Source organism: Corvus kubaryi, unplaced genomic scaffold (assembly GCF_017639235.1).
Source record: "Corvus kubaryi isolate FWS band 111438036 unplaced genomic scaffold, C.kubaryi_AGA036_p1.0 37387, whole genome shotgun sequence".
Lineage (NCBI taxonomy): Eukaryota > Metazoa > Chordata > Aves > Passeriformes > Corvidae > Corvus > Corvus kubaryi.
Genome location: NW_024581129.1, coordinates 13,842,386 through 13,868,308, shown reverse-complemented (window position 1 = coordinate 13,868,308; position 25,923 = coordinate 13,842,386). Strand labels below are relative to the sequence as shown.

At 50.8% G+C, this 25,923-nt stretch overlaps 2 protein-coding genes across 5 annotated transcripts in view; one reads left to right on the top strand and one right to left on the bottom strand.

Annotated features, from left to right (window-relative positions):
• The window catches only part of DNAAF8 (dynein axonemal assembly factor 8), an 89,093-nt gene extending 81,632 nt beyond the window's left edge, over positions 1-7,461 (bottom strand). Inside the window, exons 1-4 of the mRNA XM_042037608.1 lie at positions 7,313-7,461; positions 5,482-5,641; positions 1,961-2,074; positions 807-1,292 (exon numbers count right to left, since the gene is read on the bottom strand). Coding sequence (XP_041893542.1) covers positions 807-1,292; positions 1,961-2,074; positions 5,482-5,628 — 747 coding nt within the window. The 5' untranslated portion in view covers positions 5,629-5,641; positions 7,313-7,461. The remainder of the gene's footprint in view (positions 1-806; positions 1,293-1,960; positions 2,075-5,481; positions 5,642-7,312) is intronic.
• Positions 7,462-7,592: 131 nt separating this feature from the next.
• Positions 7,593-25,706, top strand: ANKS3 (ankyrin repeat and sterile alpha motif domain containing 3). Of its 4 annotated transcripts, none has more exons than XM_042037281.1 (18): positions 7,593-7,656; positions 12,354-12,458; positions 12,585-12,760; positions 13,179-13,377; positions 13,952-14,073; positions 14,742-14,823; positions 15,515-15,650; positions 15,963-16,121; positions 17,209-17,334; positions 17,765-17,880; positions 18,181-18,348; positions 18,821-18,945; positions 19,202-19,343; positions 19,897-20,069; positions 21,263-21,378; positions 22,338-22,421; positions 22,859-22,954; positions 23,178-25,706. In XM_042037281.1, exons 3-17 carry the CDS (start codon positions 12,591-12,593, stop codon positions 22,939-22,941), a joined length of 2,001 nt encoding a protein of 666 aa, XP_041893215.1. In that variant the 5' UTR covers positions 7,593-7,656; positions 12,354-12,458; positions 12,585-12,590; the 3' UTR covers positions 22,942-22,954; positions 23,178-25,706. The 4 variants fall into 4 exon arrangements, with proteins under 4 accessions (XP_041893215.1, XP_041893212.1, XP_041893214.1 ...); XM_042037278.1 differs by having other exon boundaries at positions 7,601-7,659; positions 12,358-12,458; XM_042037280.1 differs by having other exon boundaries at positions 7,614-7,831; positions 12,358-12,458.
• Positions 25,707-25,923: the final 217 nt, after the last annotated feature.

The following is a 25,923-nucleotide window of genomic DNA, read 5'->3' as shown; positions in this document are numbered from 1 at the left end:
GGGTTCTGGTCTCAGAACTCACTCAAAAGCACCAGACTCATTGAAGCCACTGATACCAAACAGGTTCTGAAAGGGAAATAGTGCCTCCTGAATTAACAGAGCCACTGAATTCTATGAGGCGAGCTGGGCATTAAATCCAGACCCACTTGAAAAAATGCCCTTCAATGATGCAGCACAATTTAACTCAGAGGCCAGCAGCTGCATGATTTGCCTGGACTGGACCAGCTCTAACTTCAAAAAGTTCATTTCTGTGAATACATGAAAGGGGAAGGGAAACATCTGTACTCTGACCTGTGGAAGGCTTTGAACAGAAAGATCAGGCCCTGTTCTGTGCTGATTAAGTCCTAATGAACTCAAAAATCAATATAGGCAGATCTGTAACTCAGTACTGAAGAGAACCACCTCCCCACCCTGGGCCACATCCCACTTAACACTGAGCTGCTCATCCCACCTGCCTTAGGTGGGTGAGATTTAGGACTTCAGAACAACCCTAAACACCTCCTCACCTGCAGCACTACACTGGAAGGCCAGCAAGCTCCTTGTTTTAATGCAAAGTCCGCCTGGGACCTGAAAAACTCTGCACTCCCAGAGACAGATGCTATGGTTCCATGGGCCTTGCTGCTGAGCCATGGCTTTTGCCTCTGGTTTGGACTTGTGCTGGCAGCTCTGGGACAGCTTGAGGTACTTGTGTAACACACACCCCCGTGGTGTGTCAGTTCCTCGCTGCAGTAGGGTTGTGCAGGCACTGCATTGTGCCCCCACCCCACAAGCAGCAGCCCCCAAAGCTTTATTTTAGGGTCACTTGCCTGCAATGACAAAGGGGTCACTTCTCCAAGATGCTCAGCTGAGGAGGTTTTTTCCTTTGCATGTCTTCCCAGGCCGTTGTTGATGCCATGGGAGGGAGGCTCAACATCCTGCTTTGGGGAAGGCTTCACAATGATTTTGGAGAGTATCTTTGTCTCTATCAGCTTTTTTCTCTCCTTTTTACTGTACAGCTCTTCCACAGGCACTGCTGTGTTAAGCCAGCAGATCTCTCTTTCCCTGGCCTGTGTCCTGCCCAGTTCTTTCTCCTCAAGGTGATCTGTGGAATCTGCACGAGACTCTCCAAGAACAGCTTCCTTTTGGCTTGGCATTTCTTTAGCCTGGGTGGCAAGTTCAGGAGCCTCATCTTTAATCATTTGTACATCTTCCTTTGCAGTGATTTGGGCAGCATCAGTTTTTTCCTGAAAGTCAGAACTTTCCAGGTCTCCGTTCCAGATCTCCCATGGAAGTCTTTCTGTCTCCTGGATTTGCTACAGGTAGAGAAAGCACAAACATGCAGAAAGTCACATCTCCCTGAGCTTTGGAAGTGGATAATAAACCAAAACAGAGTGATTGGAAGGCAACAGCTCCAACTCAGACACCATATGGAAACAACCCACACCATATCCCTCATGGAAAACAGTGAGACTCTTTACTTTCCAGAAACTTTAATTTCAGGAAGTGCTAAACATCCTTTAAATTACTTTTTCTTACACGTGCTCATTATTCCAACCCAAACCATTCTGTGATTCTATGGATTTATCTTCATCACTGAAGGAACAATGTGATTATTTTATCCCAGAAAAGCTGTTCAAAGAGTAAATGTCATACTTTTCCTCCTTCCTGCACTGTCCTAATTCATTTTCTAGACACATAAAACAATTGCACAGTGTTAGTTAGTGCACAGGAAAGAAAAACAGTAAAGGGACAATCAAAACTGCCACAAGGTGGGACAAAAAAGGTCTAAAATCTCAAAAACAGACAAAACTTGAAAGGGCCACTGCAAAAAAGAGAAAAAAATCCTATTTTCTAGTGGGAGAAAATATTGAGGACTAAACTTTTGCACTTCAGACAAATAGGTCCAACACCAGCAGCTGCCCACACTGGGGACAGCCAGAAGAGAGGGGTGACAGTACAGCCCACACACAGCAGTCCCAACCTGCTCCTGGGAGTCTTCCAGGGAAAACATCATCAGTTCTTCCGACAGGTCCGGAATTAAGTTTGGCAGGTCCCGCTGGAAGATGAAAAGCTCCTCATCACTCTCACAATCAGACTGCAAACAGAAAAAAAAAAGAGAAATCAAACAGGAGACTGCAATACTCACCGATATTAGAATATCTGGTTTGCAGTGACAACTTTCATGTTGTCACCTCTTGAAGTGCAGAGACAAGAAGTTTCCTTGCAGTCACACCTTTACTGGACAGTCTGGTAGCCCGAGAATCACCAACCCAACATTTCAGCAAGCTACAAATGTAAAAAACATGTAAAGCATCAAATTCCCAGGGAGGCTGATGACAAACATCCTGCTGAGAAAAGCCATGGAAAGTGTGGGAAGTTCTCTAACTCCCAAGTGATTCTCTGCACTACCTCATTCACCATCAGAGAGGCAAGAGCAGAGCTGCTCAATATTTACAAGGGCCTGGAGTGCCAGGACACAGGGAATGACTTCCCACTGCCAGAGGGCAGGGATGGATGGGACACTGGGGAGGAATCCTTCCCTGGGAGGGTGGGCAGGCCCTGGCACAGGGTGCCCAGAGAAGCTGTGGCTGCCCCTGGATCCCTGGCAGTGCCCAAGGCCAGGGTGGACAGGGTTTGGATCAACCTGGGGTAGTGGAAGGTGTCCCTGCCCATGGCAGGGGATGGGAATGGATGAGCTTTAAGATCCCTGCAACACAAACCATTCTGGGATTCTGGAATTCTCAGGGACTGGAAAGGCAAGGCCTCACCAGGGAAAGCCCAGTCCCACAGCACCCAAGAGGAACAAGCAGGACAGACCAGGGGGAGCAACCAGGCCAAGTCAAAACTCCAGATCTTTGGGCAATATTGGAGTGATGAGGGAAGTCAGAAATCAAGCCTGAAAGTCAATTCACAGGTGAAAGTCTGGCTCAGGCAGGACTATAACTAGAAACCAGCATGGCTCAGAGAAGGAGTGAAGGGCCAGAGCTGAGCTTAAGTAGAGCTGCTGGGACCCCAGGTGAGGCCAGGCAGGGCCATGAAGGCTTTTCACTGCCCTCAGGACCCTGATTCCTGTCCAGAATGCAAACAGCATCTGTGTTTGGTTGGGCAGCATTTAGATAGCTCTGAAAATCCCTTTTTTAAATATCAGATATGCATTGGAGATGAATCCTTATGCATGGACACCAAAGGGAGATTAAGCACCTCCTCAGCAGTCAGGCCACAGCTTTCCTGCTTCTCCCTTTGTTCTGCAAGTGTGCATTTTTGGGAATTCACACTGCGGAGAATCCTCTCTGGTGTCATCAACTTAACACGAAGCCAACTGCAACAGAACATCTTTCCTCTTAATAAATTGCATATCAGGGTAATGAAAGGGCTTCAGGGCATAAAACACATTTGTGAGTGCCACTTTAGGAGGTGGCAGCACAGCACGTTCAGGTGACAGCTCTCGGATGCACAAATGGATCTTTCCACACATGGAAACTCCTCGGACAAAGGTGCAGCCCTGGAACTGCAGCTTCAGCAGGACAGGGATTACACAACCAGATCTTTTGAATGCAAATGAAGTGCCAAACAGATTGCCTCAGTTCCTTCTGCAGGAAATCTTTTCCACGTGGGATAGAAACAGAGAATTTGGAGATTGTAAAGAGTGAAGAAAAAAAAAGGTCAGCATGATTTAGGGTTATACAATGGTGTTTGGCACCAAAATATGGAGCTGCTCCTCTGGCTTAGCCTGATTGTAATTTACTCAACAAGAAAGCCTGCAAATAATTTCGGTGTTGGGCCTTCACCTGTACTGTAGAGACACATGTTAAAAGGCAAGGGTTGTTGTAAATAATTAAAACAGTGTAGGTGGAGGGAACTGAGAACACTGAGGGAATATGGCTTGTCCAGCATGATGGTGAGAGATCCAGGTGCAGAACCCAAGTCATGGAATCCCCATCAACACTTTATCCACCAGATCACACTGCTTTGGATCATTGATTAATAATAAATCATAAATACCCACTGGAGGCATTTCTTGCTCTTTCACATCTCACGAGACTCTCCTTGTACCATTAATGGCCACACTAAGTCAGGATAAAATATATCCTTTGTGTGTTCAAAACATTTTTCTATTTATACATGTTTGAAAATTAACTCAATGTTCTGATTTGGACAAAAGGCCACTAATAATCGAATCTTGAGAGATATTATCCCCTCAGAAAAGTCAATGCCAGAGCACCTTAGACTAGAGAGGAGCACCAGAGCAATGCTGTCCTGTGAGCAGAGATGCTCAGCAGCCAAGAACAGCCTGGCCCAGGCCCAGCAAGTGAAAAACCTGTACCAGTCAAAAATGCTGCACACCACCTCTCAGTCTCACACTTCATATGAAAAGGCTTCTGTAATTATGCTTCTTTGGCAGGTAAAAAGCACGAAAAAGCAACATGGCTCATGGAGAATTACAGGCAGGGAAAAAAAAGCAGAACCTGGGATTGAAATATCTGCCAAAAATGCTTTTTTTTAGTGGACCATCAAGTCTTCAGGAATATCAGTTTGCTGTGATCTTCACAGACCGAAAGCCATCCCACCAGGCCTACTGTCTGGAAAGGACATGCTTGGAATGAATAGCACAATGCTGCCAAGCATAAAACCTCTTTATTTCTTTTCAGATCAGCAGGATGCTGCTTTCACACCGTATTTTTGACTGAGCAAACTAAGAAGGAACATGGGCTCATTCTGTGAGATGCCCACTACCCTCCTCTTCCCTAGAAACATTTCTTGTCTGCAGAATCCCAGAATGGTTTGGGTGGGAAGGAACCTTAAAGCCCATCTTGTTCCACCCCCTGCCATGGGCAGGGACACCTTCCACTAGCCCAGGTTGCTCCAAGCCCCATCCAACCTGGCCTTGGACACTTCCAGGGATCCAGGGGCAGCCACAGCTGCTCTGGGCACCCTCCCAGGGAACAATTCCTTCCAAATATCCCATCCAACCCTGCCCTTTATCAGTTTGAACCATTCCCTGTGTCCTGTCTCTCCATCCGTTGTCCCCAGTCCCTCTCCAGCTCTCCTGGAGCCCCTTTAGGCACTGGAAGGCCACAATGAGGTTGCCCCATTGTGGAAGCTTCTTTTTTCCAGGCTGAACAGTTCTCTCAGCCCGGCTCCCAGCAGAGCTGCTCCATCCCTCTGATCATCCTGGTGCCTCCTCTGGACTCTCTCCAGCAGCTCCAAGTCTGTGCTGGGTGCCAGGGCTGGGGGCAGCTCTGCAGGTGGGGTCTCACCTGAGCTGGGCAGAGGGGAAGAATCCAAAGAATACGAGGAGAGAAGGTGGCAATTACACTCTGATAATTAAGGATAATCCAGAAGGCTGTGGATTAACACACAATGTTCCATAGTCAGGACAGGCAGCCCACCCAGGATACCACACCAGCTGCCCCAAAATGCCCGGTAAGGTCACCTGCTCTTGCTTTTGAGAGTTTTTTTCCATGATCCAGAAGGGAAGAAAAGCAGATTTGCAGTGCTTACAGTGGAGGAGTCGGAGTCCAGGGATGGGAGCTGGTCTTTCACTGCAGCAAGGATGGCTCCCCACTGGAATGTCCTGTCCCTCTGCACAGGAGCTGCAGGAGGCTCAGCTGCTTGTTCTGCACCCTTACTTTGCCCTTCTGAGGCCATTGGGACAGCTTGCCTTGGAGCAAAGGAAAGATGAGCTTAAGGACACCTCTCCAAACATGAGATAACATCAATCCAAAACAAGGACAAAGAGCGTGCAGTGGAGTTCATAGCACTCCCAGCAGGGAATTTTAAAATCTGTGGTTTTGGAGCTATTCCTCCCCACCTGAGCTCAGAAAGGGCTGAGAGCTTTCTGCCCTACTCACCACACACACCCCAGGGGCAGTTTAGCCCCTCATTTATAGAGCATATTTAGGGATTCTTAGCCAGACTGCTGGAACTGTGTTCTCTCCAAGCATGTTCCCATGTTCTGCCTGCAGGGACAGGACAGGAACACAGCAAAGGTACCTCTGCTCTCAGCTGGATTGACTCCTCTTCCCCGTTTCCCTCACATTCCCCTCCTCACTACTCAAAGGGTAGATAAAATTATCACAAAGTCATAGAATCTCATAATAGTTTGGGTTGGAATGGAGCTTAAAAACCATCTCATTCTACCCACCTGCCATGGGCAGGGAACCTTCCACGTCATTAATGTTTATTTTTGTTTTCGCTGGATTTTTATACAAAAAAAAGTAGTTAAGAATAGGCACATTTGTGGATCTTGACCTCTCAAAGTGTTTCTAAAGTGGATTCTTTCCTCCTGTTCCCTGATGAGACAACACAGTAGGAACTGCAGCTAAACTAAGAGGTCGGATAATTCACCCTTACAGAAAACCTTTACATTTTCTGCTACAATCACATGGTTTTCTGGGCAGTGAAACATGCGAGTGAATGAGTTCTGGTTCAGAGGTTTAACAGAATACCCAGAGTTGGAAGAGATCCACAAGGATCATCAGAGGTTGGTGACTGTGTTGTTCAGGACTGAAATAACTGTCCAAGGGATCACACTGTCACCGTTATTTGCATTGGCCAATAATACTCCTAAAAACGTGAAGTTAAACTCAACTTACTCCCTGGGAAGTTCATAACTTGCAAATTGCCTCTGTAAATACTTCATAGGCCATATCTGTGATGGTTTGGTTGGTGTGAGACAACCCCTGAATTTCATTTAGATAAAGCAGAGGGAAATCTTCATGGCTGGAGCACTGTGCTCTGACACCAAGCAGAGCTTGCCAAGAGCCCGAGGAGCCCCATGGGGATAAAACAAACTGCCTAGCATGGCTCCCTGTGCCAAATTCAGAGATAAATATCCCAAGGTTATGGATGGAGACTGGATCTGACTCGTCAGTCAGCAAATACAACATCCTCTGTGGGAGCAAGCAGTGCTCTGTGTTTAAATCAAACACTTGTTAGCAGTAACACAACAAGCACTTGCTGGAGAGCTTGGACATGGAGGTGTTAGGTCGAATGTTGGACTTGATGATCTTGGAGGGCTTTTCCAGCATTAATGACTCTAATTGAGCCTTGAAACCCTGAGCTTCTCCGTGTCACCAGAACTGACGTTCGCTGTCACATCCCCTCGCTGGGAAGGAGAAGCGGAGAAGACACTGGTAATGGTGGGAGACACAGCTTGGCTTCGGGGCAGAGCCACCGCAGTCCCCGCTCCCAGCACTGGACAGGGACGGGGCTCGGCTGAGGGCCCCCCTTACAGCCCCACAATGGCGGCCGCGCGGCGCACGCGCACCGTCCCCATGGCAACGCGGCTCCCGCGCCCCCGGCCCCGCCCCGCTCCCCTCCCCTCACTCACGGCGCCCACCGCCCCGCTCAGCGCCGGACCGGAACGCGGGCACAGCGAACCGGCGGCACTGGGACGAGCGCAGGGCCGGGGACAGCGCTGCAGGGCCGGGGACAGCGCTGCAGGGCCGGGGACAGCGCTACGGGGCCGCGTCCTCGGGGTGCTCGCTACAACCGCCCGCCGCTAGCCCCAACCCCATTGGCTGCCCTTCGCCCCGCCCCTCACACGGGCTCCTCCCATTGGCCCGGCGCCGCGGGGGCTCTTGGGTGTTGTAGTCCGCCGCTCGGGAAGGCGGGGCGCTCCCGGCATGCCTTGCGCGGGCGGGACTAGTTCCGGCGGCGGCGCTCACCGGGGCGCAGGTGAGGGGCAGGGACGGGACAGCGGGAGGAGCAGCAGCGGCAGCATTCACCTCTGGGGCTGGCCCCGGCCACTCCCCGTCCTCCCTGGGTCCGTGGCCGCAGCGGTTCCGACTGGCTCGCTGAAGTCTGCGATGCTGAGGCCGCGTTGCCAGCAGGGCCGCGAGGGAGGCAGGTGCGGAGATAACGCCCCTGGAGCCGTTCCGCTGTGAGGCGTTCGGTAACAGCCGTGCGGCGGCCGCTTTGGCCGCTCCAACCGCGCGGGGTCTGCCTCAGGTGCGTTGCTGTGTGACCGGAGCGTGCCCGGGCCGAGCCGTGCGGGTGCCGTGTCCGGCTGCCTTGGCGGGCACAGCCCCTGTACGGGAAATGTGCTCCCTAATGTGCCTGCTCGAGTGGTTTTGTGCCCCTTGCCTCGTTTTTCCGAGGTTGTTTGATGTGCTTTAACGTGCCTGATACTGGCAGGCTCGTGGTAGAATCACTCATGTTGGAAAGGAGCTTTAAGATCGTTGAGTCCAAGAATTAAAAGATAAAGAGCTTGGTGTATTTTGAGTATTTTCAACAGACGTGGGTAAGATTAAACGCGAGTGTTGTGGGTCCAGGAATGTTTTCTCTCACCCACCTCTGGAACCTGATGTGGTTCCTGCAGCTGTGATTTGTGCCAGCTGAATCACTCAGCAGATGACACAGTGCAAAAATGAGATGTTCTGATTCTTGTTGCTGTGGCTGAGCTGATAAAAATTGCACCTAGAAGGGATGTAACAAGGCTTTTTATTCCTTCCAATAAGTTGTTGCTGGACTTAGTGGAAATAGAGCTAAGTTGGGAGCAGAAGGGGAGCGTGTTCCTGCTCTGCTCCCCACTGATGGGGCCTCATGTCCAGTCTTGGGGGCAGCCGCGATATCAGAAGGATATCTGTTGGAGAGTGTCCAAAGGAGGGACATGGGCATGGGGAAGGGTCTGAGGAGCAGCTGAGGACACTTGGATTGTTCAGCTGGATAAGGAGACTGAGGGCAGAGCTCAGCGGGGGCTGAGCAGGGAACAGGACCCAGGGAGCAGCTGGAGATCAGGGAAAGGCTCTTCCCCAGAGGGTGCTGGGCACTGCCCAGGCTCCCCAGGGAATGGGCCCGGCCCCGAGGCTGCCAGAGCTCCAGGAGCGTTTGGGCAGCGCTGCCAGGGATGCCCAGGGTGGGGTTGTTGGGGTGTCTGTGCAGGGCCAGGGGCTGGACTAGTTGGTCCTTGTAGGTCCCTTCCCACTCCGAATATTCCATGACTCTCTGTTGTGAGCTTGATGGCTCAGTTGGAACCTCCAATAACCTCCACTCTTGTGCTGCCTTGGGTGTCGCTATTTTGGGACAGAAGGACACATGTGGATGTCACCTGTGCTTGTGGGAGGGGATGTGAGAGGGTGAACTGAGCAGAGCCTGGAGCTGAGCAGTGCCTGGTGAGGGTGATTAATGGGCAGTGTTGGATTTATTCTGTGTTTGGGGGCTGGTTGCTTCTCAAATCACCTCCCCTTTATTTTAGTGTAGCTCCAAGGTGTGTTTTGTTGCAGTTTTCATACTAAGTTTATTTTTTCTCTACCCTCTGGTTTGCTCAAACAGCAAATTCTGAATCCAGGGCAATGTGGGGTTTGCTGCCTGTTCTGTGCCCCAGCACTGTAGAGCTCTGATCCTAATAAATAGCTGTGTGCTGATGGTTTAAATTTAATAATAATAATTACAGCAGCCTCACAGGTGTCATGGCTTGACCCCAGCTGGTTACTAAGTACTAGGCTGCTGCTTTTCCCTCCTCCATCCCAGTGGGATGGGGAAGAGAATCAGAAAAGTAAAAAAACCTCATGGCTTGAGGTAAGAACAATTTGATTACTGAAGCAAAGTCAAATATAATGATAATAATAATTATAACGAGAAAATAAATAAAACCCAAAAGAAACTCAAAAGCAATACGGTTGCTCAGCACCTGCTGACTGATTCCCATCCCATATCCAAGCTATGATTGGCCCCTCCCAGCCAACCTCCCCAGTTCATATACTGGGAGTGATGTTCTGTGGAATGGAATATCTCTCTGGCCAGTTTGGGTCAGCTCTCCCCCCCCGGCTTCTTGGGCACCTCCTTGCTAGTAGAGCATGGGAAAGTCCTTGATTTAAGGTAAGCACTGGATAGCAGCATCCAAAACATCAGTGTGCTACCAGCATGCTTCTCATCCTAAATCCAAAATGGCCTGTGCCAGCTGCTGGGAATGAACTCTATCCCAGCTGAAACCAGGACAGCAGAGCTGAGGGAGGTCTCTAACAAATGTGAATTTGGTCACTGTGCCTGGAAGCAGGGGAACAGCCTGTGAATGTTCAGGTCTTTGTCAAACTTATTTTTAGTAACCCAATCTCCCTCAGTATTCTCATGTTTACTTTTACAGGGATTTTTGTGGCCTTTATCTGAAGTGTTCCGTGCTATGACTTGAGCTTCTTAATATCTGTTGTGGCTGGCCCTGGAGCCCTGGAAATGACCAAGGCCAGGCTGGAGGGGGCTTGGAGCAACCTGGGATAGTGGAAGGTGTCCCTGCCCATGGCAGGGGGTGGGATGAGATGATCTTTAAGGTCCCTTCAACCCAAACCATCCTGGTATTCCATGCTATTATGGATTATTTTGTATTGGATGCCTGTGTCACATGTCCCCTTCAGGCTCCTCCTCTTTGGACCAGACAACCCCAGATTTTGTTTTCACCTAGGTCTTTCCATTTCAGTCCTGAGAGCTCTGATCACTCTTGTTGTTTTCCTGGAGATGGTGAGCAGCTGTCCTCACAGGTGCTTGCAGAGCTGACATCCTGCTGAAGTTCAGTCTGAGAGGAAATCTCAGAGCTTTAAAAAAATAAAAATCAAAAAGCAAATATGTAGGCAGAGCACAGGGGAGGTGTAGGAGTGAGGCTGAGTGTCCTGGATGTTCTGTTGTTTTTGCCCTGTTGGCTGTGGATCACCTCACCACGGCTGTGTTGGTAACTTGTACCTGAGTGGGGCTGATTGTGACAAAGACCAAACACCTGAGTGGTTTATAATTAATGTACCCAGTTAACAAGAGGGCTGCAGAGAACAACAAGCTTCACTTGCACCTGGATGTGCTTCTACAAACTGCCCTGGATTTTACCTCCTTTCACTGCCTTTTGGCCTTCCTGAGACAGCTTTAATCTGTTTTAGTGAGAAACTCCTACTTTCCCCCTCATGATCCACTTCAACCCACTTAGCTCTTCTTGTGTTTTGATTGTGAGGTGTTCAGGCCTTCCACTTGTGCTCTGCATATTCTTGTCTGAGGCCTCTGGGTTGCCCAGTGCAGTACAAATTGCTGCTGTCAGGCAAAGTAGGTGCTTTTACAGATATTTTTAGAGGGAAATAATTACCAGTTGATGAAGTAGAATACACGGTGCTTTTATAGTCTTAACAAGCTGAGGATGAAGGAGGGGAAGAAAAGGAAGGTGGGAGAGAAAGGATCCAGGTGGGGAGTGAAGAGGTAAGAATTAGAGGTGTTTTCTTATACTGTAAGACAGGGGATGGTCCTTGCAAGGCAAAGACTCCCAGTTGTTGAGAAAACAGGAGTATGGTTTTGAAATGTTACAGCTGAGGGAATCTAGAGTGCAACTGCTGCTGAAAAGCCTGTTCCTGCTTTCTTTAATTCCTCACCAGTGCCGCATTTGGCATTTGCCTGACCCCAGAATGAATCAAAGCACTTAAACTGGCAAGAAGTTATCAGGAAGAAGAAAGACTTTATGTTGTTTTAGCTTATGTAGAGGCACCAGGCAAACCCCAGGAGTTCTGCATGGTGGGCAGTGAGACTACAGGGAGGGGAAAGCAATTCCCATGGAATTGCCTGGAACAAGCTGCCCAGAGAGGCTGTGGATCTCCTTCTCTGGAGGTATTCAAAGCCCACCTGGGCATAGCCCTGTGTAACGTACTCAGAAGACCCTGCTTGAGCAGGGAGGTTGGGTGAGATGACATCCAGTGGTCCCTTCCAACCTGTGCTGGAGCTGCAGCTGAAGCCCTCAGCTGCTGGATGCAGCTGTGCTGAGCAGCTCTTCATGGAGTGCCAAACAAGAACACTCTCCTGTGAGAGGTTCAAATGATGAATCTGCAATTGCTCCCCAAGGCTGGGGCTGGGATAAACCTTTCAGGCAGTCCTGGAGCTGGAGGAGCTGTGTAATTAAGTTGTGTCTGCAGGATGGGGGTGTGCTGCTGCTCCCAGTGTTTCAGCATTTTCCAGGATTCACTGAGGTGGGGCTGGGCTGTCTGTGAAGGGCTGAAACAATAAATGGGAGAAACAATCTGCTTAGAACCTGATGACAGTGGAGTGTGCACCCTCTTCAGGTGACACTGACTGCCTTTGGGAGCAGTGGGCAGTTGTCGTTATTAATGACTGTGTCTTAATTTAATCAGGGCCATCCTGTAATGCAAGACAGATGGAGAAGACCAGGAATGTCTGACACATGAATTCTTAATTCTCTCCCTGCATTATAAAACATGCAGAGCAAGAATTACATCCTTTTGTATAACACTAAGCTACCTTCAGTTCTTAAATAGATGTTTGGTCTTCTCTTGCTGAAGTTATTCAAAGCAGCCTTAGGCATGTTTGGATTAGGCAGGGAGGAAATAAAGCTTCTGGAATCTTAAAATGAGATTTGAAAGATGTGGGTTTTAGCATTATTGCCTTTTATTTTTCCAGTGTATTGGAATCCCAGAGCTCCCTGCAGTAAGAGAGAACTTCCAGCAGAGTCTTCTCAGCAACTGTTACTGCCTCGGGCTGAGGAGTCGATCAAAGTTGAGGTAAGAATTTGAAACCCCACACATCTGAGCTGGCCTCACCTTCCAAGCCTGTGGCACCTTGGAGCTGTAATCCTGTGTCAGATGGGGATCAGCAGCTGAATGCTGTGCTCTGGTTTGGCTCCTCAGGGCGGGATGTCGGAGCTGAGCGACGAAGCCAGCGAGTCGGAGCTGCTGAGCCGCAGCCTCTCCATGTGGCACGGCGTCGGGCACGTGGTTTGCCGGGAGGAGCTGGATGTGCCCCTGGACCTGCACACAGCCTCCTCTGTCGGGCAGTATGAGGTGGTGCAGGAGTGCATCCAGCGGTGAGAGGGGCTGGGGGGGCACAGCTGGGGTGCCACCTGCTGCAGGTGTGGTTGTCACCAGTGCCACACTGGTCAGGGCAATGGGGACATGTCACTGGGACTCCCAAAGGGTTCTTGGCACAAAGTTTCCAGGGGCAAATCTGTTGATAAAAATTAGCTCCTTAGTGTTTTAGTGGGAGGTGTGTCCCTTTCATGGCATGGGGGTGGAATGAGGTGGTCTCGAAGGTCCCTTCTACCCAAACCATTCTGTGATTCTGCGATTTGGGGGAGGTTGTGCTGGAGCTGGTAGAAATTCCCCTGCAGGCTTCAGTGCTAGAATTCTTTCAGTACAATGCTGATAACAAGAGTCTGCAGGAGCCAGCTGTGGTCCACAGCTCCTGCCCAGTAGTTCATGTGACTTCTTTCCTCTGTTCCTTAGTGGAGACCTGGATTTGAACCAGAGGAACTGTGGGGGCTGGACCCCACTCATGTATGCTTCCTACATCGGCCACGACAACATCGTGCACCTGCTGCTGGAAGCGGGAGTGAATGTGAACATCCCCACCCCAGAAGGGCAGACCCCCCTCATGCTGGCCTCCAGCTGTGGCAACGAGAGTGTTGCTTACTTCCTTCTACAGGTGTGTATCCCATAAAAAACAGGTAAAGCCACAGCACGTGGTTTAAATGCTCATGGTGGGATTATCCACAAGTGGCCACTTTGTGTTCTGTTGTGAGTTCAGCTTCATGGTGGGATTTGATTTAAACTCCTGGTGTCCCAGCACAGAGGGGCAGTGGCTGAAAGCCTGAGCTGTCGCTGTTGTACTGGGGATGACAAGAAAAGCAATACAGACTTCAGTCCAGAGGAAGGGAATGGAATTATTTATTAATTTCCAAACTCATTTATATAACCTGGTTTGCTTGAATGGCATAAGGTTATTGGTCCTTTGACCTTCCACCTCTTAGAATGATTGGTTAAACCCTACAACATCCATTTCAAAATATTTCTCCAGTCACTAACATAACAAACTGTGCAGCTGCAAGATAAAGGTATTAGTTTACAAAAACCTCTCACTTTTCCCAGCCAGCGTGTGTGAAAGCAAGACTCTCACGTGGATGCTGGCAGAAAGCTGGAAAATTTCTCTGTGATCAAGCTTTCAGCATCCACACTGAGCAGAGCAGGTGCAGTAAGGAGCATTGTCTGTTCTCTTGCAGCAAGGGGCAGAGCTGGAGATGAAGGACATCCATGGCTGGACTGCCTTGTTCCACTGCACCAGCGCTGGGCACCAGCAGATGGTCAAGTTCTTACTGGAGAATGGGGCAAATGCCAACTGCAAGTAAGGAGGAATCTTCATTCCATTGTCATTTCATTGTCATTTGTCATTCAGTGTGAAAGCAACAGGTGGCAGATGAACACACTCCAACAGACACCTGCTTTTGTCTTCCCCCTGTACCTTAGGATGTGTGGCACAGCTAATGCAGGGACAGGTGACCTGCAAACTGAATTGAAGTCTGCCCATGCTGTCCCTGTTTATTAAACTAAGATCAAGGGAAATTAGATTTACTGCTTGTTTAATTATCAGCTAAACACTGACACCTTCTGAACTCAACTGCACTTCACAAGTCTTTCTATTGATTATTTTATATACTCAGAATTCAGGTTGGTTTTTGAAGTGTGCCCTGCATTCCCATGCCTTGGTGGCTGTCATACATTTATGCACGTGGAACTGCCTGAGGGCAACAAGAGGTTCCTGCCTTATTAGCTCCTGCAAAACTGATTTGGGCTCTTAAAGGCAGACCTGCAGCTGGAAGAGTAATCTGTTGCTGTGCAGCCAATTTAGGAACACTGAATCTCCCCAGGGAATTTTACAGCAGGACAGCCAGTACATCATAGAGTCTGTGCTCAGCAAAGGTTGAGGGATGGAAATGCTCTGTTAGGGTATGGCAAAACTGCAGCACAGTTCAGCTGTGGTTGTACCAGTCCATGTGTCTGTTCTCTCCCCAGGGAGCCAGTCTATGGATACACACCTCTGATGGAAGCAGCTGCTTCTGGCCATGAGATAATTGTTCAGTACCTTCTCAATCATGTAAGTGTCCTGACAGTTCTCTGTGTAGCTGAAAGTCTCTGGTTCCAGCCCTCAGAGGAACTACCACAAGTTTGACACCAGACTTTTTTTGACAGTGTTACGTTTGCTCCTTGATGACAGTCACATCTGAAGTCCCAGACTTTGAGGACTGTTTCAAAAGTACCTGCTTTCTGCAGGCTGGTACCATGATTTTACACTGGCCTTGCAGGAGTAGGAGTGAGGTGTGACTGTCCAGATTTAACTGAGTAATGACTGAAGTAGAAAACAGAGCTGTAATTCTTTTATTGTATTTACAGGCTTGCATGCTCAGGCTAGTGGACATCCTGCATCCAAAAGCTTATGAGCATTCAGGGCTCTTACACAATTTGGTTTTCATCCCATTTGACTGGTCCATCTTACTGCCAGAAGGAGGCAGCAATACAAAACACTTCAGATCAAACAAACCAGTTCCCAGTGGCAGCAATGCACGAGAGCCATATGCTGGGGCTATTTGGCATTCAGGGACTGGAGAGACTGGAGACAGCTAGAAAGGCATTCAGGGTATTAGTGCTGCTTGAGCTGCCTGTCAAAAGTGAGCCTGTATTGCTGATGGAGGAGCTAAGACAATCCTTGGGGGGTTTTTTTAATATACATATGTACTTTCTGTACTGCCCTCTGCCATGTGCACTTAAACAGGTATTTTTTTCTGCAGGGAGTGAAGGCAGATGTCCGAGATAACACTGGAGCCACAGCACGGACCCTGGCCATGAAGTATGGCCACACCAAGATTGTGGGGCTGATAGATTTGCATGCAGCCCCAGTGCCCAAGGTCTTCTGCAGAGGTCCAGGTAACAGATGTTTTACCTCATTCACTTTGAGGTGGAACCTGAAGGGAGGTGTTTGATAGTTTGAAAGTATATTATACTGTGTATATGGGGTAGTGCTAGCTGGTCTATCCTGGAAATTCCAGCATTTCTGAGAATGGAAGAGGCATGAATCCAACGACTCTTGTCTGCTGGCCCCTTTCTGACCTACTTTAGCTGTTTCACCCTCACTTTTTAACATTTCCCTTTTTCTTCCCACTGCATTTATGGGACCAGTAGCAAGTAAAGCAGGGGAATGACTTCCTGTGCTGCTAACAACCTGTGTTTGAACTACAGGCAAATATGAAGAGCTGAGTTCTTCAGATGAATCATGTTCTGCTCCCCAGAGACAGAGACCTGCTCGTAGGACCAAGGGTCCCAGCATCCACGAGGGGCCCCAGGCATTGGCCAAGATCACAGCAGTTGGGATTGGAGGAAGGAAGCATTCTCACTATGGTGAGGAGAGTTGGGAGCCTGAGGGACAGTCCCCTGAGGCCTCAAATGCACTGCAACTGTTCCTGCTACACATTTTTCCTATTTGTTTGGGATTCATGTGTGCTTTGTACAGAACAAAGATAGCTTTGTATGATGGTGTTCACTATCCACTGTCTGGGTTAGAAAGAAAACCCCCTGAACTCTTGTCAAGGCTGGATATTGATGAGTGGGATACTTTTCTGCTCTCACCTCAATTACTGTTCCCTTGACTCTTGAGAACAGTTCAGTTTCCCTTCTTGAGACAGGCTCAAAAGTTTGAGAGCCCTTCTCAAGCTGGTGACAGGGAGGTGGTCACAGTGGCCAAGAAATCATTGATCATGAGAGTGATCTTGTGAGTTTTGCCTTCCTTGATGCTTTAAATGCTTCTAAAAATGAGATTGCAAAACCTTTGCAACAGACCAAGAGAAAGATGATCCCACTTCAGACATCAGCCCCTGGATGCAGTGCTGGGAGGTTTGTTTTACTGTCTGTCATGGGTATTTCTCAGATTGGTTGCCTGGAATAACCAAGATTATGGACTTGAAAGCGTGTTCAAAGCTCAGTTTATTCTCTTAAACATAAGTCTGTGTTATCCCACAGACTGTATTGGAGTGATACTGTCAGCTTCTTAAATGCCAGTGGGATGCTCCTGGTGTTTTAGCACAGCTGCAGAGGTGCTGCAGGTTCTGCAGGGTGTGCAGGGCTGGGAGTGGGACACAGCTGGCACCTTGCTCTCTTAAGCAGCTGCTTCTCCCCTTTTGTAATTTGGGTATAAAGAGGAGAGGGAATGCTGGAACTGCTGTTGAAGGTACATCTTCTGCTATGAGGTTTCCTCTGACTACTTTCAATGTAAGCGTGTAGATGAAGTACATTTGCTGTGGGGCAATGTGAGGGAACTGCAGGAATCTGCATTTCTCAGGTGTTCTGCTTTTTAGAATGAAACCTGCCAGTTGAGAGGGCAGTCTCACATTTTGGTTTTTTTCACATCCATGAGTGGTTGCATTCTCTGCAGGAGCCTCCCTGATAACTTGCATACTAATCTTTGTTCTCCCTTTCCTGTTACACACAGAGCAGGTGCCCCCTCAGGGCTATGTCACCTTCAGCAATGATGGCAGCTGTGAGCCAGGTGTCATCAGGAACAGGGATGTCACCTCCCCAATTAATGAGCTGGATGTGGAGAGCAGCAGCAGCAGGGGTAAGTCACTGTCTCAGAACATGGTGTAGCTTGCAGTGCACAGCTGGGTGTGAGTCCAGGCCTTGGCTTCCCTTCCCAGTAAGATGCTAAGATTGGAATGTCTCTCCTAAAGGAAAGCTGGGATGGTTTAGCTACAGAAGATAAAGCTTAGCATGGTAATTTCATCAATTTGCACAAATAATCTGAAGGAGGGTGGGACAGAGCATGGCTCTTTCCAGAAGTGTCTCTGTAGCAAACGGACTTGGGGAAAGACGACTGCTGGAGACTGTGTTATTTCTCCCTCAGGGCTCTCTTGTTTCCTGAGTGCTGCCCATGAAGCCTTGTTCTGGGTTTCCCCTCCCTTTGCACCTCCAGGAGGTTTTACTGGTAACTGCGTAAAACCAGTATGTAACAAAGTTGTACTTAAACATTTTTTCCTGTTCCTATCCAGAGGATAGTGTTTTGTCCAGCAACAGCTTGGGAACCATCAGGAGCAGCAGCAGCAGCAGCGAATGCCTGATCAGAATCCCAGGACTCAGCAGTGAAGGCTCCTTGGAAAGCAATGAGGTGGATTTTCCTTTCTCTGCCTTCAGCTTGGGCAATGCTGTCACCCTTGGGTGACTCTACTCCCATGGGAACCTGCAGGACCAGGCTGGGTGAGGAAAGGTGCTGTTCCAGGGACAGGAAAACCAAGGAAGGGGAAGAGATTGGAGGTTACTCACAGCTCACATTGGTCAAGGCAGCTCTGGGCTGCAGTACAAGAGGGCCTTTAGGTCTTGGAGAAGTCTGTACTTGTTAGCCCCAGTGATCCTGACATCTCTGCACAGTCATCCTTTCCATTCGGAGCATGTTTTATTCCTTTTCCAGGACTCTGACCATGCCAGCAGCCCCCCGAGTCGGAAACAAGCCAAGAGCTTTAAGGGCAAGGCTCGCTACAGCAACAGTGACAGCCAGTGGAGCCACTGCCTGGGGAAGGCTGGGGGCTGCAGCCAGCACCTGGTCCTTCCTGAGCCCCCGGCCTACACAGGGCCCCAGGTAACCACACAGACTTGTCCTGCAGGCTCTGTCACTGTGCCAGGCATGGGAGGCTTTTCCATGGTCACCAGAACATCTTGGAAAACATCAAACCTCTGCCCAAACCAAAACTCTTGTGAAACAGCAATTTCTTGTACAGGAGCTGTTTGCTGAGCTGTTGCTGTTGCTTGGAGGGGTTTCCTAGACCCTTCAGGCCTGTGGGTGGGCATCACAGTTGGCAGTGGTGTGGGCTGGGGTGGATGGTGCTGTGTCATTCTGCTCTGCACTTATTAGAAGAGGCTGTTGCTGCAGCAGAGAGGCCAGTCCTAGTGTGTGACTGTGGAGAAGGGCTGGGAACCACAGGAAGTTGTGGTTGCTTGTGGAACCCAGAAAGGTGTTACAACAGCACAAGGAAGCAGATGTTTATGATTAAGAGGAATGGTGATGCTTTTGTTGTGAAGGTATCAGTAAGTTTGTTTTGTCTGGGCTGCAGGACCTGGCAACATTCCTTGAGGAGATTGGGTGCCTGAAGTACCTGCAGGTGTTTGAGGAGCAAGACGTGGACCTCCGGATCTTCCTGACCCTCACAGAGAGTGACCTGAAGGAAATAGGCATCACGTGAGTGTCTGTCTTGTCCTTCCCAGCTTTCCCTTACCAACCATGTCCACCCTGGTCAGGAGGGTTTAGCTGGGGAGTGCTGCTCTCTTCAGCTGCCTCCCACACAAACTGACATCCCCATGTCCTCACTGTAACATCCTCCTGCTTCTGGAGGTACCTTTGAGAGGCCAGGACACTGCAGAGGTCCTCATGGCACCCCGTTGGGCTTAGGGACAGGTGGTGCAGGGCTTGACCCCTGTCGGTTCCATCCCCCCAGGCTGTTTGGCCCCAAGAGGAAGATGACCTCGGCCATCGCGCGCTGGCACAGCAGCGCCCGCCCGCCCAGCGACGCGCTGGAGTTGGCCTACGCCGATCGGCTGGAAGCGGAGATGCAGGAATTGGCCATCCAGCTGCACAAGGTGAGGCTGCTGGAAGCTCCTCAGGGCCCTACATCCTGCAGGAAGTGATCAGCGCTGTGTTTTTGTTGTGCCTCTGATGTTTTTCCTTCACCCCAGACCATGAGTTGTAGTGGACGCAGTTGGTGTCAAGTACACCACAAGTACAGCTTATCCACTCCTCATCCTTTGTGCTCCTTTGCGTCTGTTTCCCATCCAACTGAGAGCTATAGGAGCCAGGGGCAGGAATTAAATCCCTACTCTTTTCCAGCAGTGTCATTTTTATGGTGAAGTTGTGCAGCCATCAGTGAACAGACTTGTGTTGGTTTGGGTAGTTTGGACTAATGAGTAACTTTGTAAACAGAGAGGAAGGGAGAATTGTTAACTGTGGGGCTGGGCTTGGTGTGGAGAGAACCTGTACTCAGTATACAAGCTTCATCCAGCTTCCTTTCCCACTGGAAAGGAACGTTCTGGCTGCCTAGGACATTAAAACAGCAGGGACTCCAGGGACATGTGAGAGCAGCAGGTAGGAGATGTTCAGTACTCCCAGCCTGATCCCCAGTGTGCTCTGCTGCAGAGGTGTGAAGAGGTGCAGGTGATGAAGGGCCAGGTGTGCCAGGAGCAGAAGCTGCGTGCAGTGGCTGAGAGCTGTTTGATGGAGCGGGATGAGACCTGGAATGCCATCCAGTGCCAGCTCAGAGAGGCTCAGGCCATCACCAAAGATGCTGGAGTCCTGCTGGATCAGATCAAGTAAGTCATTCCCAGGAAGTGACACTGAGACTGCTGGGAAATGGGAGTTGGGGTCATATTGGTGGTCTTACAGGTGATGCTCAGGGTAAGGCAGGAGAGCTCACCTGGTACCTGAACACAGTTTGGGTCCTGCCTGACTTTCCCTAGTGGAAGGCCACAGCCACGGGAGCACATGTGAAGCTTTGCTCAGAGGCATGAGCTGTAAGTGGGCTTTTTGGGGGTGCTGCATGCTCCTGTTTCAACTAGAAGCAACCAAAAGGCTGAGGTTTTGTGCTTACCCAGTGTCCAGGGTAAAACTTGGTGATCAGGTAAATACAAAAAGGAGTTTTTAACTCATAACCTATCAAAGGATGTGCAGTGATTTGCAAGTGAAGAATACTTTTCTTACAACTCTGTGACACCTGGCAGAAAAACCAGCCCTGTCCCACCTCCTGACACTCCCTTTACTGCCTTTGTGGTGCTTTTCTCTCTGCCCCAGTTGGACTCCTGTTACAGGCCTTGTTCTGCCCATTGATAGAACAGGGACATCCCTGAAAGTGGCATAAATCCTGCTGCTTATGGATCCTAGCCCAGAGGGAGTGGGGTCTGCTTGCTGCCAAGCCAGGGTGAGCTGAAGTTGGATCCCGAAGCTCAGCAGAGCAATATTCCCACTGCAAGGGGCAGAGCCTGACTTTTCTCCTGACTGAGGAGCTGAGGCTGCTGTGGAAGGGCCCTGGCGTGCTCTGAACAGACACTGCTTGAATTGATGGTGATGGTGATGACAGCCTTGATGTTGGTGATGACAACTTGGGTGCCCCTCCTGCCTGTCCTGAGGTCTTTTCTTTTGCCCATTAGAAACCTTGGATCCAGCTTGATTCTCACACAGACCAGGCACAGCCCCTGGCTTGGGCTTCCTGCTGCTCACCCCAGCCCCTCCTTGTCTTGTCCCCCCGCAGCTCCTCTGTGAACAGGGCAAAGCTGGCTGTGGCTGCAGATGGGGAACAGTGGCTGGGAGCTGAGCAGGGGCCAGTGCCCCAAGCTTGGGCTGGGGCACCACTTCCTCTTCCTGGGAAGCAGCAAGGAGCAGGTTGTACCCCAGCGCCTTAGAGGCGCTGCCTGGGCACCCCACGCAGGTACTGCAGGCTGTAGGAGTGTGCAGTGTCACTCCCAGCATGTCCCTGGGCCCTGCTGATGCCTGTGGTGTGGTTTGGCAGGAGCTGCCAGGCAGAGCTGTCGGCCCGGCTGGGCCCGGAGCGGGCGGACGAAGGAGCGCCGGACACGTGGGAGTGGCGTGGCGCCAGGGAGAGCCGGCGGCCCGGGGAGCGCCCAGGTGAGCAGCAGCTCCAGCTGCAGAGGGGGAGCCCAGAGCAACCCCCCTGCTTGCCTTTCCTTGCTGAAAGGATGAAGTCAGACAGCTGGGAATGGGTGAGCAGCCAAACTCTTAGAGTGAGTTTAATTCTTGCTCAGGAGAAGCATTTAAAGCTCTCAGGGCACTTGGAGTTTAACTTGCTGAGTTTCTCAGCAAGTTTTGGTTCTCAGCAAGTGGGAAGTTTTGGGGTCTGGCAGGTGTTTGTGGCTGAAAATGCAGAGCTGTAGCACAGGCCTCAGTGACAGCTCTGCTTCGTGAGCCTGTGGCTGCAGCTCGGGTTTGTTACCACCCTGTGCACCGGAGCAGGGTCTGAACCAGGAGATGTGGTTGGTTCCCTAACCCAGTTTGGAGGATTTTGCTGTTGGATCCATGGGACAAACCTCTGGCTGGGCAGGCCTGATCCAGCAACTCCTTATCCCTAGCAGTTGGTAAATGATCCCTGGAAGTGCTCAAGGCCAGCTTGGACAGGGCTTGGAGCAACCTGGTCTAGTGAAAGGTGTCCCTATCCACAGCAGGAGGTGGAATGGGATGGACTTTAAGGTCCCTTCCAACCCAAACCATTCCATGATTCTGAGATTCTGACCTTGCTCCCTGTGCCATGTTCCTGGTGACCTGTTCTTTGCTGCCTGTCTTAGAAGTGAGACAAGTAGAGATCCTGTTGATTTCTGTCCACTACACTTAATCTCTTTAAGATTCTCTTAATAAACAACCCAGCCAGCATAAAAACATAAATTCCTAAGTGGTAGAATTGCCAGAAAACTCCTCAGTTTGGCACAGGCAGCTGCACCTTTCTTCCTATGTGATTCAGAACCCCTAACTGGAACCCCTTAGGCTGGTGATGCTTCCCAGCAACACCAACCCCTCGTGTGCTGTGTCCCAGCGAGCGTGCAGATGGATTAACTGTGTCCCTGTCCTTGCAGTGCTGGAAGGGTGGCCACCTTCCCTGAAGTTCCTGAGCTTGCCTGAGCTGTCAGCTGTGCTGGAGGAGTGTGTGGGAGAGATGGGTAAGGTGGGAAGGGCTCTGGGCATGTGGAGGGACTCGTGCTGGGTGGGGTTTGGTGGTTTGGAGCGGTTGTTGGGAGACACTCCACAATCCCTGCTCCTTCAGGGAAGCTTCCAGGCGCTGGAGTTGGTGCTGGCAACTTACTCTTGCTGCAGATCTTGGGCTCTACTTCATCCCATGACAGGTCCAGGCTGAGAGATGAGGGGGGATGATCCCTGCATCTCCTGCTCAGTGGAGAGAGCTGCTGGGGAAGTGGTTCCCTAATCCTCCGTCCTGTTTTCCTGGTGACAGGAATTTGTCCCAGCAACTTGCAGACAGTAGAGACACCCCTGTTTTCAGAGCAGGGAAAAGCAGCACAGCAGTGGCTGAGTGCAGCCTGTTCTTTCCTGTTTCCTGGCCCCTTCCTAATGCTGCTTTTCCCCTTTGCTTTGTCCTCAGGAAAAGCTCTGCAGACTGTGACTCAAAACCTCCAAAGGCTCCAAGCCCTGGGGCAGAGCGGGCAGAGCTGGCCAAAGCCATAACCAAGCCAGGAGGGTGAGTGGGAACAGCTGCCCTGCCCTGTCCCAGGCTGTGGCACTGAGGGGACACCATCCCTCACTGCCCTGTCCCCAGAGCTCACTCATAGCCCACACACAGGGCTGGGCTCTGACTCGTCCTTGTGTGCCCTCTGGTTGGTTCTCCCTTTGGAAAATCCATATCCCCCTTGTGTCTGTGTGCCCCCAGAGGGTGACTGTCCCCTTTTCCCTGGTGGCTGCAGGAATACTGACGTCGGGTGACTGTTCCACCCGGAAGCTGAGTGTGCCTGGGAGAGGGAGCACAGGGGCCGTGCCAGCAGCACCGTGGCTCTGCCGAGGGCCACCACGGCTGGCAGGGCACGGAGGAGGCCGTGGCCACCAGAGAACACAGCTGGGAGGACAAGGGACAGCAGAGGACAACAACCAGCAGCTCTTGGGGCCTGACTCAAGGTTCCCAGGATCTTTGTTTGAAAGGTTTTGGTTTGGAGGAGAAGCTCGAAGCCTGGAAGTTTTATCTGCCTTCAGCTTCCTGCAGCCCTTGTTGTTCAGGTCTGGGTGGTGATAGAAAGGTGACAGTTGCACACAGCAATCAATTCATTATCCTTTTCTGCATCCCAAGCTCCCCAGGGCCTCTGAACGTGTCCCTGGCTCCTCCTGTGCCATGGGGATTGGCCCAGAGAATGGATCTGAGGCCATAAAAAAGGAAGTTTGTTTTGGAGGGGTGAAGGGAGTGGAGTTTGTGATGTTTTGGCTCTTTGAGCTGCAGGGGAGCTCGAAGTGCAGCCCTGTTCCTGTTGGAATGTCTGCTCTGCTGCCATCCCAGATCTGGGCTTCAAAGCCTGTTCTTCCCACCAGCCCACTCTGGTTCACTTTGGGTTCTTGCTGTCCTCAGGGGCTGGGTGTGGTCACATGTGGTGGTTTAGGAATGGCATTCACTGAAACACTCCCACCTCACTCACTGCCCCTCCTCCCCCTCCTCTGGGGTGGGATGGAGAGAAGAACTGGCACAAAAGGTGAAGATCACTGATTGAAATAAAAGCAATTTACTGGAAACAGCAATGAGATAAGGAGCAGTAACAGCAACAACAGTAATAGCAAAAGTGTACAAGGTAGGTCCTGGTCCTGCAAAAATGACCCCTGGCCAGAACCAGGACATCACAGTTACTCCATCCCCAAAACCCTGGCTTTGTGGTCAGTGCTTTATGGCAGAGGTTGTTGGTCTAGCTTGCCAGGGCCAAGATCCCAGCAGGGCAGCTGTTCCCCTGGAAAGACAGGAGAGAGAAGGAAGAGCTGGGACTGTTGAGCTTCCCATGCCCCTGGCAAGCAGGGGAATGCCAAGGCAGCAGAGCAGGAACAGGGAACTCTGTCCCCATGGGAGGTGGGCAAAGGAAGCACAGCCCAGGTGGAGCTGTAGTGCCAAGCTTTGCTTCTCACCACTGCCTGCCTTTCATTTGCAGGCTTTAGTCTTGGGAAATAGTTCTGCCAGGGCACTCTGGGGTGGGCATTGCCAGGGACAGGCAGTGCAGGAAGAGGCTGCCCTGTCCCTGGGATTGGGTGAGGGCCCTGGTGACAGGGACCTTGGTGTAAAGTGGTTTCCAGTGACTCTGTTCCCATTTATTCCTGAATCCCTTAGGGGGGAAAAACACAATCAAAACCTGAAGTCTGAGTGAGGGCCTTGATGCATCAGGCAGTGTCCCTTTGGGAAGAGGATGGAACTGTGTGTTCCTTCTAATTTTTGGACCTTGGTTACAGATTCCCAAATACAAAAACCCATCCAGCTCCATCTTTTGAGCTGATCACCCCTCCTGATGAGCTGCCTGAGTCCCCTTAGGCAGGGGTGACACCTGCTCTGCCTGGGCTGTCTCTGCTTCCTGGGGAGAGTCCCTGTCCCAAAGCAGGCACGTGTGGCCCTCTCAGCTGTGCCCCATGTGCCTGGCAGTGTCCCCCCCTCTGGGGTGCTGCTTCCTGCCTGTGGTTACCCTCCACCCTCACCACAGGGCACTCGTTTTTCATCTTGAGAAAATGCCATGGAGCACGTGGACACTCAGTGCCAGCTGCAGGACAGGGCTGCAGGAGCTTCACCCTGCAGAGGTGGAGGGAATTCTCCTCATGCAGCATCCCTGGAGACTGCTCAAAGGCTGTGCTGGGAAGAGTGTTCAGGGCTTTGTCCCTCATTCCATGTCACTGGAGGATAGGTGGGCAGTGCCAAAGTCTCTCCCTGGCCTTGGTGGTGCCTCTGGCTGCACTGGTACAGGATTGTTAGTGCTGTTTCCCTTGAATTTAAGGGAAAGGGCCTGGGGACACCTGGAGAGCCAAGGAAGCCCTGGCTCAGCAGTGCCATCAGAACTGGGGGGCTGTGCAGAGCAGGAAGGTGACTACAGGGCTGTGGGGCTGGCTTTGCCAAGTCTGAGGCTGGAAAAAAGGGGGTTTGAGGGATAACATGATCTATCCAATAGATTAGAATGCTTGGGAAAAGGAGGGAGACATTGGCTGTGTGTGTGTGAAGGAAAAAGGCCCCAAATAGGTGTAGGAGCCCAGGTGTAAAGGCTTCAAGGGGTGTGAGGGCAGACAAGGGGACAGCAGGGAAGGGATCTTCTACCAGAGAGTATCCCGGAGGAGGCAATTCCTTAAATGCAGGATGTGAAGCAGCATTCCTTGCAGCCAGCATGGCTGTGCAGGCAGCAGGAGTCTGGTGCTACCCTGAGGTGAGCTGTCCAAGAAAAATAGCATTTGCTGACTTGGATAAATGAATAAAACCTGAACAGCGTGGCTGTGGTGTGTGGGTCTCTCTGGAAGGGAGAAGGGACAGGACAAGGGCGAATGACTCCTTACTCCCAGCAGGCAGGGCTAGATGGGATAGTGGGAAGGAATTGTTCCCTGGGAGGGTGGGGAGGCTCAGAGAAGCTGTGGCTGCCCCTGGATCCCTGGAAGTGTCCAAGGCCAGGTTCGATGGGGCTTGGAGCAGCCTGGGCTAGTGGAAGGTGTCCC